Here is a 22500-nt window from a genome sequence, read left to right as displayed (position 1 = left end):
GAGAGAGAGAGAGAGAGAGAGAGAGAGAGAGAGAGAGAGAGAGAGAGAGAGAGAGAGAGAGAGAGAGAGAGAGAGAGAGAGAGACAGAGAGAGAGACAGAGAGAGAGAGAGAGAGAGAGAGAGAGAGAGAGTAGCTTGTTGCTGGGCTGCTCTCCTGAAAATCATCAGATTGTCTTCCTATTTCAGTGGACTGGTGACATATATAATGTTTCACTATTCTTGTAAATAACAACCTCTGAGAACAGCCTTGATAAAAAATGGACCTGTCTGCAGTACACAAATTCACCTGCACTGCAGACATGAATGGCATTACAACTAGCTAATGGATTCCACTGGGCTGGGATTGGATATGTGTACAAGTAGGTGCATGTGTACACAGTCTATTTAAGAGACGAACTGGACTGGATCACTGCAATGTTCTGTGATTACCATCTCTCTAGGGAGAAGATAACAAAAGTCAATACAATAGAACCGACTGGAAGCAGGTAAACAATCTAACCCATTGATTGATGAATTGGTTGATTGAGTGTTCGTACCTCATATCTCTCAATGGGAGCCTCCTGCTGCTCCTGCTGTTCTCTCATGCTGTGATATTCCTTCTCATACTTCTTCAGCTTCTTCTGGCTGATCTGTAGAGACAGGGACAGACAGACCCACTGTAACTGGACAACATCTACAGATGTACGTACATTAGACGACACAGAGGTGAAGGCTCCATAGCCTCTGCTTACAGCTCTAGTCATGGAGCAAAGGTATCTTTGATGACAGTACCAGTCAGGTGATAGCCGAAATACCCAATAATAACAAAATAGTAACTTTGTCATATGGGTTCACTTATCTATCTACACACAAACCTGCAAATGTGTCAAGCACGAGCTACTTGAAGGTTATCCTGCATGTACAGTATAGCATTTCTTCCCATTTAATAAAAACCCATGAACAACCATGCATCTGTCTGTGTGACGCAAAACAAGCTTCATTAACATTTCTGTCAATGTTCTGCCTCCCCTTCTCTCCCTTCCCTCCTCTCTTCCCTCTTCTCTTCTCTCTCCCCTCCCCTTCTCTCCTCTCTTCTCTCCCCTCCCCTTCTCTCCTCTCTTCCCTCTTCTCTCCTCTCTCCCCTTCCCTCCTCTCTTCCCTCTTCTCTTCTCTCTCCCCTCCCCTTCTCTCCTCTCTTCCCTCTTCTCTCCTCTCTTCCCTCTTCTCTCCTCTCTTCCCTCTTCTCTTCTCTCTCCCCTTCTCTCCTCTCTTCCCTCTTCTCTTCTCTCCCCTCCCCTTCTCTCCTCTCTTCCCTCTTCTCTCCTCTCTTCCCTCTTCTCTTCTCTCTCCCCTTCCCTCCTCTCTTCCCTCTTCTCTTCTCTCCCCTCCCCTTCTCTCCTCTCTTCCCTCTTCTCTTCTCTCTCCCCTTCCCTCCTCTCTTCCCTCTTCTCTTCTCTCCCCTCCCCTTCTCTCCTCTCTTCCCTCTTCTCTCCTCTCTTCCCTCTTCTCTTCTCTCTCCCCTTCTCTCCTCTCTTCCCTCTTCTCTTCTCTCTCCCCTCTTCTCTCCTCTCTTCCCTCTTCTCTCCTCTCTTCCCTCTTCTCTTCTCTCTCCCCTCTTCTCTCCTCTCTTCCCTCTTCTCTTCTCTCTCCCCTTCTCTCCTCTCTTCCCTCTTCTCTTCTCTCTCCCCTCTTCTCTCCTCTCTTCCCTCTTCTCTTCTCTCTCCCCTTCCCTCCTCTCTTCCCTCTTCTCTTCTCTCTCCCCTCTTCTCTCCTCTCTTCCCTCTTCTCTTCTCTCTCCCCTTCTCTCCCCTTCCCTCCTCTCTTCCCTCTTCTCTCCTCTCTTCCCTCTTCTCTTCTCTCTCCCCTTCCCTCCTCTCTTCCCTCTTCTCTCCTCTCTTCCCTCTTCTCTCCTCTCTTCCCTCTTCTCTTCTCTCTCCCCTTCTCTCCTCTCTTCCCTCTGCTCTTCTCTCTCCCCTTCCCTCCTCTCTTCCCTCTTCTCTTCTCTCTCCCCTTCCCTCCTCTCTTCCCTCTTCTCTTCTCTCTCCCCTTCCATCCCCTCCTCTTCCCGTCTGTCCGTCTCCCCGTCTGTCTGTCCGTCTCCCCGTCTGTCTGTCCGTCTCCCCGTCTGTCAGTCAGTCTCCCCGTCTGTCAGTCAGTCTCCCCGTCTGTCAGTCAGTCTCCCCGTCTGTCAGTCAGTCTCCCCGTCTGTCCGTCAGTCTCCCCGTCTGTCCGTCAGTCTCCCCGTCTGTCCGTCCGTCTGTCCGTCCGTCTGTCCCCCCGTCTGTCCCCCGTCTGTCCCCGTCCGTCTGTCCCCCGTCTGTCTGTCTGTCCCCGTCCGTCTGTCCCCCGTCTGTCCGTCTGTCCCCCGCCTGTCCGCCCGTCTGTCCCCCCCGTCTGTCCCTCCGTCCGTCCCTCCGTCTGTCCCCCGTCTGTCCGCCCGTCTGTCCCCCCCGTCTGTCCCTCCGTCTGTCCCTCCGTCCGTCCCTCCGTCTGTCCCCCGTCTGTCTGTCTGTCCCCCCGTCCGTCCGTCTGTCCCTCCGTCCGTCCGTCTGTCCCTCCGTCCGTCCGTCTGTCCCTCCGTCCGTCCGTCCCTCCGTCCGTCCGTCTGTCCCTCTGTCCCCCCCATCTGTCCGTGTGTGAGTGTGTGTGTGTGTGTGTGTGTGTGTGTGTGTGTGTGTGTGTGTGTGTCTGTGTGCAGGGGTGTAAATATGCTCTTTCTCCAGCAGGCAGCTCGTTGTAAATGAGATCTATTTAGCCGGCTGTGATTTCCTCCGGCTCAGACCACAGTACAGAACTGGGTCTGTTGTGGAGGAGCGGTCCATAATGAACCCAGTGATGACTGTAGATTCAGCTATAGTGGGTAACCTGGCTACATTACTGACACCCCTGCTATCATGGCTCAGGAGCTAGTGGGTATGTTTGTATCTGGAACAGCACAGCCTACCTGACTTTTAATGCTAGCCTTCAATATTTGAATGTGTGTATGTGAGTGTGTGCGTTTTAGGGCAAATGAGGTTTAGGCGGGTCCACAGTCCACAGTGAGGTTGAGACAGAACGGCAGGCAGGCACTGTGATAAAATTAGAGGGTTGAAGTCAGGAGGTGCCCATCTAGACAGAGACTCAATCTGTCCCAGTCCCACAGCTGCTGTCCCAGTGCCACAGCTGCTGTCCCAGTGCCACAGCTGCTGTCCCAGTGCCACAGCTGCTGTCCCAGTGCCACAGCTGCTGTCCCAGTGCCACAGCTGCTGTCCCAGTGCTACAGCTGCTGTCCCAGTGCTACAGCTGCTGTCCCAGTGCTACAGCTGCTGTCCCAGTGCCACAGCTGCTGTCCCAGTGCCACAGCTGCTGTCCCAGTGCCACAGCTGCTGTCCCAGTGCCACAGCTGCTGTCCCAGTGCCACAGCTGCTGTCCCAGTGCCACAGCTGCTGTCCCAGTGCTACAGCTGCTGTCCCAGTCCCACAGCTGCTGTCCCAGTGCCACAGCTGCTGTTAGAGAAGCCATCAGAGCAGAACAGAAAGACTTGGAGACACTCCAAAGACTTCCAACGTGCTGATGAAATAACCTGTGTGCACTAAACAGTGTGTTTGTGTACATGTGATCATTATATAAAGCTTGAATAAAAATTGCATTTTCAAATTCCAAAACTGTTTTTGTTTATTTGTGAGAGAACTTATTTTGTAAGCTAGAACTGAATTCCCACACTATCACATTCACATGATCTACTGAAAGGGCCAAGTAGTCGACTGTAGCAGTTGAGCGAGAGAGAAAAATTCCCTCTCTCCACGGCTGTTTGAAAAACAATGAAGCTCTGTGCTGTGTGTGTGTCTGTTGTTAGAGTTAATCTCTAATCCTTCACCTGAGCGCTATATAAACCACACACACACACACACACACACACACACACACACACACACACACACACACACACACACACACACACACACACACACACACACACACACACACACACACACACACACACACACACACACACACACACACAGGAACTAAGTACATTTATAGAACTGCACAACCACACAACTACAGTGCTTACAAAAAAGGAAGGATGTGTGTGTGTGTTTCACTGTGTATGCACTATACAGACTATGTGTGTGTTTCACTGTGTATGCACTATACAGACTATGTGTGTGTTTCACTGTGTATGCACTATACAGACTATGTGTGTGTTTCACTGTGTATGCACTATACAGACTATGTGTGTGTTTCACTGTGTATGCACTATACAGACTATGTGTGTGTTTCACTGTGTATGCACTATACAGACTATGTGTATGGGTGTGTACTGCCAATAAACAGTGGCTATGCTGTACACCTCTCTCTTACAGAAACCACAGTAGAAAACAACTAGTTGATTCTGAGCAGAGTAAAGTCCCTGGGACTAAAGGAGGGACTAATATTACTGTAATACCTGCTTGCCTCTGTAAAGTAGCTTGTACTGACTAAAGTAGAGTAATCCAAACATTACCTCAATGCTAATCTACCAGTGATGTAAGGTAGCTCAGTGGGAGACTGGTAGAGCTCCTGGGCAGAACAGGGTGGTAGAGAGTAGCGGTCGACCGATTAATCGGAATGGCCGATTAATTAGGGCCGATTTCAAGTTTTCATAACAATCGGTAATTGGTATTTTTGGCCACCGAATTGCCGATTAAAAAAAAAAATTTTTACACCTTTATTTAACTAGGCAAGTCAGATTAAGAACACATTCTTATTTTCAATGACGGCCTAGGAACGGGGGTTAATTGCCTTGTTCAGGGGGGATTCCGGGATTAGTTTTTGCAACCTTCCGGTTACTAGTCCAACGCTCTAACCACCTGCCTTACATTGCACTCCACGAGGAGCCTGCATGGAAGGCTGACTACCTGTTACGTGAGGGCAGCAAGAAGCCAAGGTAAGTTGCTAGCTAGCATTAAACTTGTCTTATAAAAAACGATCAATCTTAACATAATCACTAGTTAACTACACATGGTTGATGATATTACTAGTTTATCTAACGTGTCCTTTGTTGCATATAATCGATGCGGTGCCTGTTAATTTCTCATCGAATCACAGCCTACTTCGACAAACAGGTGATGATTTAACAAGCGCATTTGCGAAAAAAGCACTGTCGTTGCACCAATGTACCTAACCATAAACATCAATGCCTTTCTTTAAAATCAATACACAAGTATATATTTTTAAACCTGCATATTTAGTTAATATTGCCTGCTAACATGAATTTGTGTCACTTCTCTAGCGTTCCGTGCAAGCAGTCAGGGTATATACAGCAGTTTGGGCCGCCTGGCTCATTGCGGACTGTGTTAAGTCCATTTATTCCTAACAAAGGCCATAATTAATTTGCCAGAATTGTACATAATTATGACATAACATTGAAGGTTGTGCAATGTAACAGGAATATTTAGACTTATGGATGCCACCCGTTAGATAAAATACGGACCGGTTCCATATTTCACTGAAATAATAAACGTTTCATTTTCGAAATGATAGTTTCCGGATTTTACCATATAAATGACCTAAGGCTCGTATTTCTGTGTGTTATTATGTTATAATTAAGTCTATGATTTGATATTTGATAGAGCAGTCTGACTGAGCGATGGTAGGCAGCAGCAGGCTTGTAAGCATTCATTCAAACAGCACCTTCGTGTGTTTTGCCAGCAGCTCTTCGCTGTGCTTCAAGCATTGCGCTGTTTATGACTTCAAGCCTATCAACTCCCAAGATTAGGCTGGTGTAACTGATGTGAAATGGCTAGCTAGTTAGCAGGTGCGTGCTAATAGCGTTTCAAACGTCACTCGCTCTGAGACTTGGAGTAGTTGTTCCCCTTGCTCTGCATGAGTAACGCTGCTTCGAGGGTGGCTGTTGTCGGTGTGTTCCTGGTTCGAGCCCAGGTAGGAGCGAGGAGAGGGACGGAAGCTATACTGTTACACTGGCAATACTAAAGTGCCTATAAGAACATCCAATAGTCAAAGGTATATGAAATACAAATCGTATAGAGAGAAATAGTCCTATAATTCCTATAATAACTACAACCTAAAACTTCTTACCTGGGAATATTGAAGACTCATGTTAAAAGGAACCACCAGCTTTCATATGTTCTCATGTTCTGAGCAAGGAACTTAAACGTTAGCTTTTTTACATGGCGCATATTGCACTTTTACTTTCTTCTCCAACACTTTGTTTTTGCATTATTTAAACCAAATTGAACATGTTTCATTATTTATTTGAGGCTAAATTGATAGTATTGATGTATTATATTAAGTTAAAATAAGTGTTCATTCAGTATTGTTGTAATTGTCATTATTACAAATGAAAGAAGAAAAAAAAAAATAATAATAAAAAAAAATTGGCAGATTAATCGGCACCGGCCTTTTTGGCCCTCCAATAATCGGCGTTGAAAAAAAATCATAATCGGTCGACCTCTAATAGAGAGTAGAAAATAAGAGAGAAGGAGAGGAGAGAGGAGCAGAAGAGAGAGGAGCAGGGGGCTGAGAGGAGAAGAGAGGGGAGGAAGGAGGAGAGGAGTAGAGGCAGGAGGCTGCGAGGAGAGACAGGAGGCTCAGAGGAGAGGCAGGGAGCTGTGAGGAAAGTAGAGACAGGAGGCTGAGAGGAAGCAGGCGGTTGAAAGGAGAGGAGAGGCAGGAGGCTGAGGGGAGAGGCAGGAGGCTGAGGGGAGAGGCAGGAGGCTGAGGGGAGAGGCAGGGGGCTGAGGGGAGAGGCAGGGGGCTGAGGTGAGAGGCTGAGAGGAGAGGCGAGGCAGGAGGCTGAGGGGAGAGGCGAGGCAGGAGGCTGAGAGGAGAGGCGAGGCAGGGGGTTGAGGGGAGAGGCAGGGGGTTGAGAGGAGAGGCAGGAGGCTGAGAGGAGAGGCGAGGCAGGAGGCTAAGAGGAGAGGCGAGGCAGGGGGTTGAGAGGAGAGGCAGGGGGTTGAGAGGAGAGGCAGGCGGCTGAGAGGAGATGCAGGAGGCTGAGAGGAGATGCAGGAGGCTGAGAAGAGAAAGGAATCTGATCCCCCCTCTCAGATCCTGCCACCTGGCTCTGGGTTTTGTTTTGTCCTTGCGGTCGCCGCAGTGACAGAATTAGATTTCTGGTGACAGCTTGGTGACACTGATGATCTCAGTGTGTGTGTGTGTGTTTGTGTGTCACCCTGAGGACCTTGGCTGTACCTCTCAGCCCTTAACCTGATAGGGCTAGGGGGCAGTATTTACACGGCCGGTTAAAAAACGTATCCGATTTAATCTGGTTATTACTACTGCCCAGAAACTAGAATATGCATATAATTATTGGCTTTGGATAGAAAACACCCTAAAGTTTCTAAAACTGTTTGAATGGTGTCTGTGAGTATAACAGAACTCATATGGCAGGCAAAAACCTGAGAAGATTCTGTACAGGAAGTGCCCTCTCTGACCATTCCTTGGGCTTCTTGGCTCTGTTTATTGAAAACTTAGGATCTTTGCTGTAACGTGACACTTCCTACGGCTCCCATAGGCTCTCAGAACCCGGGAAAAAGCTGAATGATGTAATTCCAGCCCCTGGCTGAAAAACATTAGCGCCTTTGGTAAGTGGTCTATCAGAGGACCATCAGACTGAGGCGCGTGCACGGGGCGACACCATGTTTTTATTTTCTCTCTCTTTGTACTAAAACACGATTTCCCGGTCGGAATATTATCGCTTTTTTACGAGAAAAATGGCATAAAAATGGATTTTAAACAGCGGTTGACATGCTTCGAAGTACGGTAATGGAATATTTAGACATTTTTTGTCACGAAACGCGTCGGGCGCGTCACCCTTCTTTACCCTTTCGGATAGTGTCTTGAACGCACAAACAAAACGCCGCTATTTGGATATAACTATGGATTATTTTGAACCAAACCAACATTTGTTATTGAAGTAGAAGTCCTGGGAGTGCATTCTGACGAAGAACAGCAAAGGTAATAACATTTTTCTTATAGTAAATCGGACTTTGGTGAGGGCTAAACTTGCTGGGTGTCTAAATAGCTAGCCCTGTGATGCCGGGCTATCTACTTAGAATATTGCAAAATGTGCTTTCACCGAAAAGCTATTTTAAAATCGGACATAGCGAGTGCATAGAGAAGTTCTGTATCTATAATTCTTAAAATAATTGTTATGTTTTTTGTGAACGTTTATCGTGAGTAATTTAGTAAATTCACCGGAAGTTTGCGGGGGGTATGCTAGTTCTGAATGTCACATGCTAATGTAAAAAGCTGGTTTTTGATATAAATATGAACTTGATTGAACAAAACATGCATGTATTGTATAACAATGTCCTAAGATTGTCATCTGATGAAGATCATCAAAGGTTAGTGCTGCATTTAGCTGTGATTTGGGTTTATGTGACATTATATGCTAGCTTGAAAAATGGGTGTCTGATTATTTCTGGCTGGGTACTCTGCTGACATAATCTAATGTTTTTCTTTCGTTGTAAAGCCTTTTTGAAATCGGACAGTGTGGTTAGATTAACGAGAGTCTTGTCTTTAAAATGGTGTAAAATAGTCATATGTTTGAGAAATTGAAGTAATAGCATTTCTAAGGTATTTGAATAACGCGCCACGGGATTCCACTGGCTGTTACGTAGGTGGGACGAAATCGTCCCACTGGCCCTAGAGAAGTTAAGATCCTTATCCTTCTCTAAAACAGCCTTTCTACCAGGGAGCAGGGTCAGGTGACCAGACCTGTCAAAAAGGTCAGATGTCCAAGGTGGATGACCTCAGGCCTGACCCCTCGGCCTACCTAAGTTCTAATATACCCTTTAATTACTGGTCATGTGATCATTACTGCCATTACAAAAACAAAGCACAATTGATATGGTAGACAGTTGTGTTATATGATATAGATATAACCCATGAGACAAGAGAGGCCTGTTCTATAGCCAGCTGGCCAAACTGAACACCTGCCTGAATCAGAGGACAAGGGCCCAGGTCATATCTGACCAAATGGACTGTATGTGTTATGTAATGTAGTTTATGATAAGCCAACCTCCTTTGAGAAAAAGGTTTTAGATGCAGTCCAAATTCAAAATATTTAGATACAAATAAATCTGTTTAAGCACACACCAGAGTTTCTAGGTCCAGGCAGAGCAGAGGTATGCCGTTTGGGATTAGACAAATACGTCAGAGAATTATTGCAGATGTTTTTAGATGCAGTCCATTTCCAAATATTTCGATACATTCATATAAGATGTAAAATACTAGGGCCTTTCTAGGTCAGTAAAGAGCACAGGAGATAAGTTCATCCACAGGCTGTAGCTGACAGTTTCTACTACAGCTCAACACTGCCCTCCACAGGTTATTTAGGAGTAGTTCATCCACAGGCTGTAGCTGACAGTTTCTACTACAGCTCAACACTGCCTTCCACAGGTTATTTAGGAGTAGTTCATCCACAGGCTGTAGCTGACAGTTTCTACTACAGCTCAACACTGCCCTCCACAGGTTATTTAGGAGTAGTTCATCCACAGGCTGTAGCTAACAGTTTCTACTACAGCTCAACACTGCCCTCCACAGGTTATTTAGGAGTAGTTCATCCACAGGCTGTAGCTAACAGTTTCTACTACAGCTCAACACTGCCCTCCACAGGTTATTTAGGAGTAGTGTTCAATTCCAGTCATACAGTACTGAAGGCTTCCAGTTCCACCCATTATTGAAGCATATAAATTGCTCCATTAGAATCAAAGCCTCATGTATAACTGGTAATTGATCCACTCATTTTCCAGTAAGAAGGAATGCCCTCCATGCATTCAATCTAATTCACCCAGATGTTCATTAACTTCTAAAAGGGACTAAATTCTGAACCAATTTACTGTTTGTGTGTTTCTACTGTACAGCCACACAGTTACTTCCTCGTACAGTATGCAAACCAAACCCTAATCAAGACACAAACCGAAGACAAAATTAAGTGACTCAATTGACCAGAGTAGATTCAAACAAAAGAGAAAACAACATGACAGAGTTAGCCAGGGTAGATTCAACATGACAGAGTTAGCCAGGGTAGATTCAACATGACAGAGTTAGCCAGGGTAGATTCAACATGACAGAGTTAGCCAGGGTAGATTCAACATGACAGAGTTAGCCAGGGTAGATTCAACATGACAGAGTTAGCCAGGGTAGATTCAACATGGAAACCGTAGAGGCAGGGAGAAGCAGCATTTCAGCCAGTGAATATTGTAGTACCTTCATGCTGCAGGCCAGCTCCATCAGTTTCTTAGCGTTCTCCTCTGAGCGGTAGCGTTTGGGAACCGGGACCCGGAAGAACTTGAGCGCCCCCTCAAAGTCTGTTGCCAGCAGGTCTTCCCTTGAGGTCTACAAGCAGGAGAGAAGAGACAAAGAGAGATGTGTCCCAGCTAGAGATGCTCTGGGATATCCTCGTTTCCAGCCAAGGCCCCCTCAGTCACAGTCTACCATCTATACTACTGTCAGGAACAGACAATAGAGAGGCTCTGGTAAATCCTCAGTCACAGTCTACCATCTATACTACTGTCAGGAACAGACAATAGAGAGGCTCTGGTAAATCCTCAGTCACAGTCTACCATCTATACTACTGTCAGGAACAGACAATAGAGAGGCTCTGGTAAATCCTCAGTCACATCTACCATCTATACTACTGTCAGGAACAGACAATAGAGAGGCTCTGGTAAATCCTCAGTCACAGTCTACCATCTATACTACTGTCAGGAACAGACAATAGAGAGGCTCTGGTAAATCCTCAGTCACAGTCTACCATCTATACTACTGTCAGGAACAGACAATAGAGAGGCTCTGGTAAATCCTCAGTCACAGTCTACCATCTATACTACTGTCAGGAACAGACAATAGAGAGGGAGGAACCATGTGTGTAGTGTGTGTGTATGTAAGTGTTTATCTATGTAGTGTGTGTGTACAGTATGTAGTGTGGGTATCTATGTAGTGTGTGTGTGTGTGTGTGTATGTACAGTATGTAGTGTGTGTGTGTATCTATGCAGTGTGTGTGTACAGTATGTAGTGTGTGTGTACAGTATGTAATGTGTGTGTGTACGTATGTAGTGTGTGTGTGTGTGTGTTTATGTAGTGTGTGTAGTGTGTGTACAGTATGTAGTGTGTGTGTGTACGTATGTAGTGTGTGTGTGTGTGTGTGTGTGTGTGTGTGTGTGTGTGTGTGTGTGTGTAGTGTGTGTACAGTATGTAGTGTGTACAGTATGTAGTGTGTGTGTGTGTGTGTGTGTGTGTGTGTGTGTGTGTGTGTGTGTGTGTGTGTGTGTGTGTGTGTGTGTGTGTGTGTGTATCTGTGTATGTAGTGTGTGTGTATGTATGTAGTGTGTGTATCTATGTAGTGTGTTCGTTTGTGAGTGTGTGTGTGTGTGTGTGTGGGGGGGGGTATGTAGTGTGTGTTTGTGTGTGTGTATGTATGTGTGTGTATTTATGTGTGCATGTCTGTGTATGTGTATGTAGTGTGTGTAGTGTGTGTGTGTGTGTGTGTGTGTGTGTGTGTATGTAGTGTGTGTGTGCATCCAGTGTGTATGTGTATGTATGTAGTGTGTATGTGTGTGCATGCAGTGTGTGTGTGTACAGTCGTGGCCAAAAGTTTTGAGAATGACACAAATATTAATTTTCACAAAGTCTGCTGCCTCCGTTTGTATGATGGCAATTTGCATATACTCCAGAATGTTATGAAGAGTGATCAGATGTATTGCAATTAATTGCAAAGTCCCTCTTTGCCATGCAAATGAACTGAATCCCCCAAAACATTTCCACTGTATTTCAGCCCTGCCACAAAAGGACCAGATGACATCATGTCAGTGATTCTCTCGTTAACACAGGTGTGAGTGTTGACGAGGACAAGGCTGGAGATCACTCTGTCATGCTGATTGAGTTCGAATAACAGCTTGGAAGCTTCAAAAGAGGGTAGTGCTTGGAATCATTGTTCTTCCTTTGTCAACCATGGTTACCTGCAAGGAAACACGTGCCGTCATCATTGCTTTGCACAAAAAGGGCTTCACGGCAAGGATATTGCTGCCAATAAGATTGCACCTAAATCAACCATTTATCGGATCATCAAGAACTTCAAGGAGAGCGGTTCAATTGTTGTGAAGAAGGCTTCAGGGCGCCCAAGAAAGTCCAGCAAGCGCCAGGACCGTCTCCTAAAGTTGATTCAGCTGTGGGATCGGGGCACCACCAGTACAGAGCTTGCTCAGGAATGGCAGCAGGCAGGTGTGGGTGCATCTGCACGCACAGTGAGGCGAATACTTTTGGAGGATGGCCTGGTGTCAAGAAGGGCAGCAAAGAAGACACTTCTCTCCAGGAAAAACATCAGGGACAGACTGATATTCTGCAAAAGGTGCAGGGATTGGACTACTGAGGACTGGGGTAAAATAATTTTCTCTGATGAATCCCCTTTCCGATTGTTGGGGCATCCAGAAAAAAATCTTGTCCGGAGAAGACAAGGTGAGCGCTACCATCAGTCCTGTGTCATGCCAACAATAAAGCATCCTGAGACCATTCATGTGTGGGGTTACTTCTCAGCCAAGGGAGTGGGCTCACTCACAATTTTGCCTAAAAACACAGCCATGAATAAAGAATGGTACCAACACATCCTCCGAGAGCAACTTCTTCCAACCATCCAGGAACAGTTTGGTGCCGAACAATGCCTTTTACAGCATGATGGAGCACCTTGCCATAAGGCAAAAGAGATAAATAAGTGGCTCGGAGAACAAAACATCGATATTTTGGGTCCATGGCCAGGAAACTCCCCAGACCTTAATCCCATTGAGAACTTGTGGTCAATCCTCAAGAGTCGGGTGGACAAACAAAAACCTACAAATTCTGACAAACTCCAAGCATTGATTATGCAAGAATGGGCTGCCATCAGTCAGGATGTGGCCCAGAAGTTAATTGACAGCATGCCAGGGCAGATTGCAGAGGTCTTGAAAAAGAAGGGTCAACACTGCAAATATTGACTCTTTGCATCAACTTCATGTAATTGTCAATAAAAGCTTTTGACACTTATGAAATGCTTGTAATTATACTTCAGTATTCCATAGTAACATCTGACAAAAATATCTAAAGACACTGAAGCAGCAAACTTTGTGAAAATTTATATTTGTGTCATTCTCAAAACTTTTGGCCACGACTGTATGTAGTGTGTGTACAAAGAGACTGGTGGCTTACTTACCTTCAGGAGAGCCAGAGCCACATTGAAGATCACACTGATGCCCTGAGACAGAGAAGAGAAAAGAGAGACAATGAGTTACTGAAGGGGTAAGGTAAGAGGGGGGAGACAGGAAAGAAAGAGGGAGAGGGTTGGTAGAGAGAGACAATAGAGGGACGGAGAAGGTTGGTAGAGAGAGTAGAGGGAGGAAGAGGGTTGGTAGAGAAACACAAAGTAGAAGGAAGGGAGAGGGTTGGGGGGACACAGAGAGAGAGAGGTTGAGTTCAGAAAGAAAGAAAGGAAGTGCGGGTAGAAAGCCGTAGAGACAGGAAGTGAGGGTAGAAAGCCAGAGAGGGTTTTATTTTATTTAACCTTTATTTAACTAGGCAAATCAGTTAAGAACAAATTCTTATTTTCAATGACGGCCCAGGAACAGTGGTTTAACTGCCTTGTTCAGGGGCAGAATGACAGATGTTTACCTTGTCCGTTTGGGGATTCGATCTTGCAACCTTTCGGTTACTAGTCGAACACTCTAACCACTAGGCTACTTGCGGCCCCAAGGGGGCAGAGAGAGGGGTGAGGGTATAGGGTTAGGGGTGAGGGTATAGGGGTTAGGGAGAGGGTATAGGGCTAGGGGTGAGGGTATAGGGGTTAGGTAGAGGGTATAGGGTTAAGGGTGAAGGTATAGAGTTAGGGAGAGGGTATAGGGGTTAGGGTATATGGGTTAGGGGTGAGGGTATAGGGGTTAGGGGTGAGGGTATAGAGGTTAGGGGTGAGGGTATAGGGGTGAGGGTATAGGGGTGAGGGTATAGGGGTTAGGGTATAGGGGTTAGGGTATAGGGAGAGGGTATAGGGGTTGGGGTGAGGGTATAGGGGTTAGGGGTGAGGGTATAGGGGTTAAGGAGAGGGTATAGGGTCAGGGGTATAGGGGTTAGGGCGAGGGTATAGGGGTTAGGGCGAGGGTATAGGGGTTAGGGAGAGGGTATAGGGGTTGGGGTGAGGGTATAGGGGTTAGGGGTGAGGGTATAGGGGTTAAGGAGAGGGTATAGGGTTAGGGGTATAGGGGTTAGGGCGAGGGTATAGGGGTGACGGTATAGGGTTATGGTATAGGGTTACGGTATAGGGTATAGGGGTTAGGGGTGAGGGTATAGGGGTTAGGGTATAGGGAGAGGGTATAGGGGTTGGGGTGAGGGTATAGGGGTTAGAGGTGAGGGTATAGGGGTTAAGGAGAGGGTATAGGGTTAGGGGTATAGGGGTTAGGGCGAGGGTATAGGGGTGACGGTATAGGGTTACGGTATAGGGTATAGGGGTTAGGGGTGATGGTATAGGGTTAGGGATGAGGGTATAGGGGTTAGGGTATATGGGTTAGGGAGAGGGTATAGGGGTGAGGGTATAGGGGTTAGGGGTGAGGGTATAGGGGTTAGGGAGAGGGTATAGGGGTTAGGGAGAGGGTATAGGGCTAGGGGTATAGGGTTTAGGGAGAGGGTACAGTGTTAGGGGTGAGGGTATAGGGGTTAGGGTATAGGGTTAGGGGTGAGGTTATAGGGGTTAGGGGTGAGGGTATAGGGGTTAGGGGTGTGGGTATAGGGGTTAGGGAGAGGGTACAGTGTTAGGGGTGAGGGTACAGGGTTAGGGGTGAGGGTATAGGGGTTAGGGGTGAGGGTATAGGGGTGAGGGTATAGGGGTTAGGGGTGAGGGTATAGGGGTTAGGGGTGAGGGTATAGGGTTAGGGGTGAGGGTATAGGGTTAGGGGTGAGGTTATAGGGGTTAGGGGTGAGGTTATAGGGGTTAGGGGTGAGGTTATAGGGGTTAGGGGTGAGGTTATAGGGGTTAGGGGTGAGGTTATAGGGGTTAGGGGTGAGGGTATAGGGGTTAGGGGTGAGGGTATAGGGTTAGGGGTGAGGGTATAGGGTTAGGGGTGAGGTTATAGGGGTTAGGGGTGAGGTTATAGGGGTTAGGGGTGAAGTTATAGGGGTTAGGGGTGAGGTTATAGGGGTTAGGGGTGAGGGTATAGGGTTAGGGGTGAGGGTATAGGGGTTAGGGGTGAGGGTATAGGGGTTAGGGGTGAGGTTATAGGGGTTAGGGAGATGGATACCTCACAGAGTAGCAGGTCTATGATATGGAACACCATGTAGAGGGGGAACTTGGCTGTGAAGAGTGTAAGGAACCACTGAGAGGCGTACATATGAGCCTCAAGACCCACATTCAGGAAGTGGTTATACAGGTCTGGGATGTACTCCTATTAGAAAAATACACAGAGAAAACATTATATTACAGTCATGAACAACAGCAGGACACAAGCACACACACACGGAAGATGTGAAGATGGCTCCATATTGAACGGCCTCCGTGTTGCAAGCTCTGAACCAACTTTGCTATTTTGTGATTCTTTAGTAATTTATTTGTATTTCATTTTGTCAAAATGTATCCGCTATCCTTTCTTACAACCGACAATAACTTTTGAACATCAGATCGGCAGTTACCTTAATTCCGGCTTCAACTTCAACTTATCTGCCCTGGGCTCTCTGTAATTCCAACCCAATTTTGGGGCTACCCAAGAGGAAACACTGACATTACAGGCAAGAGATGGGGGATCCTGGCGAAATTAAGGCGAAGGGAGAACGGCCACCTCTTCCCTACATTCTTGCTTCCAACAGGACTCTCGAAACTGCAATATTCTCAGCTTTTCTAAAACACGGCTTTCGGACAAGGTACGATATGGCTATCCAACTTGATGGATTCTCCATTCACCATGCCGACAGGACAGTGGAGTCGGGGAAATCCAGGGGGGAGGGGCTTGCTTTTTCATCAACAACAACTGGTGTGCTGACTCAAGCACGGTGGAAGTGTCGACCCATTGTTCACCCGTCTTGGAATACCTGATGGTCAAATGCTGACCCTTCTACCTTCCGAGAGTTTTCAGCTGTTATCGTGACTGTTGTATACATTCGACCGCAGGACAAGAATGTTATGGCATATTTTCTCTAATCCATCCAATAAATATGCCCACTGCCCTGGCGAGAGAGAGGCTATTTCAGACACACACTCACCACAGGCTTTACTGCACGTCCATAGAGATGATGGCAGTGTGACACTTCGGATTGCAAGTTTACAAACAAAAGGATGCTTCTTCGTTCAAGCATATAAAACTTAGACTTTCTAATATAAAAGATGGGAAAACGTAAATGTTCCTTATAATTCCTCTAATTCTAATAACTTATAAGTGTAATAAATGAAGGCTATTGTTTGCAATAAATTCAAGACATCATGTAAGTGCGAGCAAGTGCCGTCAAAAAAATATACCGCTCCCCTGTCCAACCAAGACTCCTCCTCGTTGGCCCGACTTCCTCCCTCAAATAACCTTTCCTCCTCCCATAGCCACTGCACCGGCCATGAGGGGGGTATTCATCTCCAATAATGGCTTCACACTAATAATTCAACAAATAATGCTCTGGTTATTGTATAGAAATATAAATTGGCTATTTGGCTCTAACAAAGAAAAATAACTGGCACTTAACAAACTGTACAAGGCTATAACCAAGTAGAAAACCTTACATCCAGAGGCTGCTTTTCTGGTTGCCTGTGATTTATTTATATATCATTTATATATTTCTGGTTGCCTGTGATTTATTTATATATCATTTATATATTTCTGGTGATTTATTTATATATCATTTATATATTTCTGGTTGCCTGTGATTTATTTATATATCATTTATATATTTCTGGTGATTTATTTATATATCATTTATATATTTCTGGTTGCCTGTGATTTATTTATATATCATTTATATATTTCTGGTTGCCTGTGATTTATTTATATATCATTTATATATTTCTGGTTGCCTGTGATTTATTTATATATCATTTATATATTTCTGGTTGCCTGTGATTTATTTATATATCATTTATATATTTCTGGTGATTTATTTATATATCATTTATATATTTCTGGTTGCCTGTGATTTATTTATATATCATTTATATATTTCTGGTGATTTATTTATATATCATTTATATATTTCTGGTTGCCTGTGATTTATTTATATATCATTTATATATTTCTGGTTGCCTGTGATTTATTTATATATCATTTATATATTTCTGGTTGCCTGTGATTTATTTATATATCATTTATATATTTCTGGTTTCCGGTGATTTATTTATATATCATTTATATATTTCTGGTTGCCGGTAATCTATTGATTCCGTCTCTTCGCAACAAAATCTACAGAGCTGACATTGTTGTATGCCCCACATATATAGTATTCTGTTGGTGGCAAGAATTTTATATAATAATTTAAATTGAAAAACTGTAAGTATTGAATCAAGTGTAATTTTATGTACCAGTTCATAAACCATGTGCCATGGAATCGGTACATAGAAAATCTCTTCCCATTTATTTTGCAAACCTGTATGGCGCAGATGTCAACATTTGTGTCCTCAAATGAAACTTGTATATTTTTCTATTGATGCCAGTTCCTTTCAGCCAATTTGTATCTTTAATATATGGCAGGCAAACAAGTTCCCTACCTTCTCCCTTTTCCACTTGCCTCCTCCATTTTTGTGGTAGTGTTGCAATCAGTTGTAAGTTTGGATTGAGCAGATATTCCCATATATTTTCGATAATTCCATATGTGACATAACTCCTCCGTTTCTATTCATAATATCATTAATAAATATAATTAAACAATTTTTTTAACTGTCCATAAAGATTTTTTTTTATTAATCAGTATATTTGAGTTTAACCATAACATTTGTTGTAATATTTGTTCTATATTTTCTGGAGGATAAAACTGAAATTGTAACCAGTTTAGTATGGCTTGTTATTAAAGAAAGGGTGATACTTTAAACAAATCTTCATTTTCAATTAGTCAGAAATGAGAAGTTATAATCGGCATAAAGGTAAAAAGGCCATGTTGAACAAAGGATGAGCCTTTCTTAATAATCTATTTAATAATCAAATCTCCATTTTGGGTTGAAGTAAAACTTATGTATGAGTGAATATTTTAGTGAGAGGTTTAAAGCTTAAATATTTAAATCATTTTAGCCCCCCAAACTCATATTCATTTTATAAATAGGCACGTTTAATTTTGTCTGGCTCAGCATTCCAAATAAAATGAAATATTTTTTGCTCATATGATTTAAAAATCTGGAGTAGGCAGTGCCATTGGTAAATAAGTAAACTGTGATAGGACCAGAGTTAATCAATGTGATTTTTCCATAAATAGACAAGTGTTTACCTCTCCATAGTTGCAGAATCTTATCTATTTCTGCTAACTTTCTATTGAAATTAATTGTGGTAAATTCATTTATCATTTTTGAGATGTAAATACCAAGCATACTACCGGTCAAAAGTTTTAGAACACCTACTCATTCAAGGGTTTTTCTTTATTTGTACTATTTTCAACATTGTAGAATAATAGTGAAGACATCAAAACTATAAAATAACACATATGGAATCATGTAGTAACCAAAAAAGTGTAAAAACAAATCAAAATATATGTTATATTCGAGATGCTTCAAAGTAGCCACCCTTTGCCTTCATGACAGCTTTGCACACTCTTGGCATTCTCTCAATCAGCTTCACCTGGAATGCTTTTCCTACAGTCTTGAAGGAGTTCCCACATATGCTGAGGACTTGTTAGCTGCTTTTCCTTCACTCTGCGGTCCAACTCATTCCAAACCATCTCAATTTGGTTGAGGTCGGGTGATTGTGGAAGCCAGGTCATCTGATGCAGCACTTATCACTCTCCTTCTTTGTAAAATAGCCTTTACACAGCCTGGAGGTGTATTGGGTCATTGACCTGTTGAAAAACAAATGATAGTCCCACTAAGCCCAAACCAGATGGGATGGCGTATCGCTGCAGAATGCTGTGGTAGCCATGCTGGTTAAGTGTGCCCTGAATTCTAAATAAATCACAGACAGTGTCACAAGCAAAGCACCCCCACACCATAACACCTCCTCCTTCATGCTTTACTGTGGGAAATACACATGTAGAGATCATCCATTCACCCATACCGCATCTCACAAAGACACGGCAGTTGGAACAAAAAATCTCCAATTTCGACTCCAGACCAAAGGACACATTTCAACAGGTCTAATGTCCATTGCTTGTGTTTCTTGGCCCAAGCAAGTCTCTTCTTCTTATTGGTGTCCTTTAGTAGTGGTTTCTTTGCAGCAATCGACCATGAAGGCCTGATTCACACAGTCTCCTCTGAACAGTTGATGTTGAGATGTGTCTGTTACTTGAACTCTGTGAAGCATTTATTTGGGCTGCAATTTCTGAGGCTGGTAACTCTAATGAACTTATCCTCTACAACAGAGGTAACTCTGGGTCTTCCATTCCTGTGGCGGTCCTCATGAGAGCCAGTTTCATCATAGCGCTTAATGGTTTTTGCAACTGCACTTGAAGAAACTTTTAAAGTTCTTGACATTTTCCGTATTGACTGACCTTCATGTCTTAAAGTAATGATGGACTGTTGTTTCTCTTTGCTTATTTGAGCTATTCTTGCCATAATATGGACTTAGTCTTTTACCAAATAGGGCTATATTCTGTATACCCCCCTACCTTGTCACAACACAAATTATTGGATAAAATGCATTAAGGAAAGACATTCCACAAATTTACTTTTAAGAAGGCACACCTGTTAATTGAAATGCATTCCAGGTAACTACCTCATGAAGCTGGATGAGAGAATGCCAAGAGTGTGTAAAGCTGTCATCAAGGCAGTGGCTAGTTGAAGAATCTCAAATATAAAATATATTTTGATTTGTTTAACACTTTTTTGGTTACTACATGATTCCATATGTGTTATTTCATAGTTTTGATGTCTTCACTATTATTCGACAATGTAGACAATAGTAAAAAAATAAAGAAAAACCCTTCAATTAGTAGGTGTTCTAAAACTTTTGACCGGTAGTGTCAAAATGTCTACTTCACCATCCGCCCATTTTATTGGTAAACTACACGGTAGTGTAAACACTGTATTTTTAACGATCCAATACATAATATGGTACACCTGTCATAATTTGGTTTTAATCCAGCGAGGCTAGAAAAGTGACCAAGATCTTCAATGTGCAGGGATCCAGATTTAAGTCATCAGCATACATCAACACTTTTGTTTTTATCCCCTGGATTTCTAACCCCTTGATGTTCTTGTTGGATCTAATTTAAATAGCTAGCCTTTCAATGGCCACAATAAATAGATATGGAGACAACGGACAGCCTTGTTTTACTCCTCTTAAAACCTCAATACTTTCTGAGAAGCAACCATTATTTACTATTTTACATCTGGGGTTGCTGTACATAACTTTAGCCCATTGTATAATGGGGACAAAGATTGTACTTTTTGGGAGAAATGTCCTCTGGTCTGATGATACAAAAATAGAACTGTTTGGCCATAATGACCATCGTTACGTTTGGAGGAAAAAGGGGGAGGCTTGCAAGCCGAAGAACACCATTCCAACCGTGAAGCACGGGGGTGGCAGCATCATGTTGTGGGGGTGCTTTGCTGCAGAAGGGACTGGTGCACTTCACAAAATAGATGGCATCATGAGGGAGGAAAATTATGTGGATATATTGAAGCAACATCTCAAGACATCAGTCAGGAAGTTAAAGCTTGGTCGCAAATGGGTCTTCCAAATGGACAAGGACCCCAAGCATACTTCCAAAGCTGTGGCAACATGGCTTAAGGACAACAAAGTCAAGGTATTGGAGAGGCCATCACCATGCCCTGACCTCAATCCCATAGAAAATGTGTGGGCAGAACTGAAAAAGCATGTGCGAGCAAGGAGGCCTACAAACCTGATTCAGTTACACCAGCTCTGTCAGGAGGAATGGGCCAAAATTCACCCAACTTATTGTGGGAAGCTTGTAGAAGGCTACCCGAAACTTTTGACCCAAGTTAAACAATTTAAAGGCAATGCTACAAAATACTAATTGAGTGTATGTAAACTTCTGACCCACTGGGAATGTGATGAAAGAAATAAAAGCTGAAATAAATCATTTTCTCTGCTATTATTCTGACATTTCACATTCTTAAAACAAAGTGGTGATCCTAACTGACCTAAGACAGGCAATTTTTACTAGGATTAAATGTAAGGAATTGTGAAAAACTGAGTATAAATGTGTTTGGCAAAGGTGTATGTAAACTTCCGACTTCAACTGTATGTGAGAATACTGTTCATTGACTACAGCTGAGCATTCAACACCATTGTCCCCTCCAAGCTCATCACCAAACTTAGGATCCTGGGACTGAACACCTCCCTTTGACCCTGGATCCTGGATTTCCTGACGGGCCGACCCCAGGTGGTGAGGGTAGGCAACAACACCTCCGCCACGCTGACCCTTAACACGGGTGCCCCACAGGGGTGTGTGCTTAGTCCCCTCCTGTACTCCCTGTTCACCCACAACTGCGTGGCCACGCACAACTCCAACACCATCATCAAGTTTGCTGATGACACGATGGTGGTAGGACTGATCACTGGCGATGATGAGACAGCCTTCAGGGAGGAGGTCAGTGACCTGGCAGTGTGGAAGAACAACCTCTCCCTCAACCTCAGTAAGACCATGTTGCTGATCGTGGACTGCAGGAAACGGGCACACACACACACACACACACACACACACACACACACACACACACACACACACACACCCCCATCCACATCGACGGGGCTGCAGCGGAGCAGGTCGAGTGTTTCAAGTTCCTCTGTGTCCACTAAGAACTTAAAATGGTCCACACACACGCGCACCGCCGTGAAGAATGTGCGACAGCGCCTCTTATCCCTCAGGAGGTTTAAAAAGTTTGGCATGGGCCCTCAAATCCTCAAAAAGTTCTACAGCTGTACCGCTGAGAGCAACTTGACTGGCTGCATCACTGCTTGGTATGGCAACTGCACCGCCCTCGATCGCATGGCGCTACAGAGGGTGGTGCAGACAGCCCAGTACATCAACGGGGCTGAGCTCCCTGCCATCCAGGACCTCTATACCAGGCAGTGTGAAAGGAAGGCCCGGAAAATCGTTAAAGACTTCAGCCACCCAAGCCATAGACTGTTCTCTCTGCTTCCGCATGGCAAGCGGTACCGCTGCATAAAGTCTGACACCAACAGGTTCCTGAACAGTTTCTATCCCCAAGTCATAAGTCTGATAAACAGCTAACCAAATGGCTACACAGACTATCTGAGTTGACCCTTGAATTTTATTCTTATTTTTGCACTGTCTATACACACTCACAGGACCCTACACACTCACAGGGCCCTACACACTCACAGGGCCCTACACACTCACAGGGCCCTACACACTCACAGGGCCCTACACCCTCACACAAACTGTCACTCCAACACACACACACACAATCACTCCAACACA

At 44.4% G+C, this 22500-nt stretch overlaps 1 protein-coding gene across 7 annotated transcripts in view; it reads right to left on the bottom strand.

Annotated features, from left to right (window-relative positions):
- The window catches only part of LOC106568376 (rab GTPase-activating protein 1), a 260939-nt gene that overhangs the window by 69826 nt on the left and 168613 nt on the right, over positions 1-22500 (bottom strand). For all 7 annotated transcript variants that reach the window (XM_045692525.2, XM_045692524.2, XM_045692526.2 and 4 more), the window contains 4 exons: positions 15222-15365; positions 13151-13192; positions 10177-10305; positions 537-629 (listed from right to left, as the gene is read on the bottom strand). In XM_045692525.2, the coding sequence (XP_045548481.2) occupies positions 537-629; positions 10177-10305; positions 13151-13192; positions 15222-15365 (408 nt within the window). The remainder of the gene's footprint in view (positions 1-536; positions 630-10176; positions 10306-13150; positions 13193-15221; positions 15366-22500) is intronic.

Source organism: Salmo salar, chromosome 13 (assembly GCF_965601325.2).
Source record: "Salmo salar chromosome 13, fSalSal1, whole genome shotgun sequence".
NCBI classification, from domain to species: domain Eukaryota; kingdom Metazoa; phylum Chordata; class Actinopteri; order Salmoniformes; family Salmonidae; genus Salmo; species Salmo salar.
The sequence above is the reverse complement of the archived record's forward strand: the minus strand, read 5'-3'. Positions and strand labels throughout refer to the sequence as shown.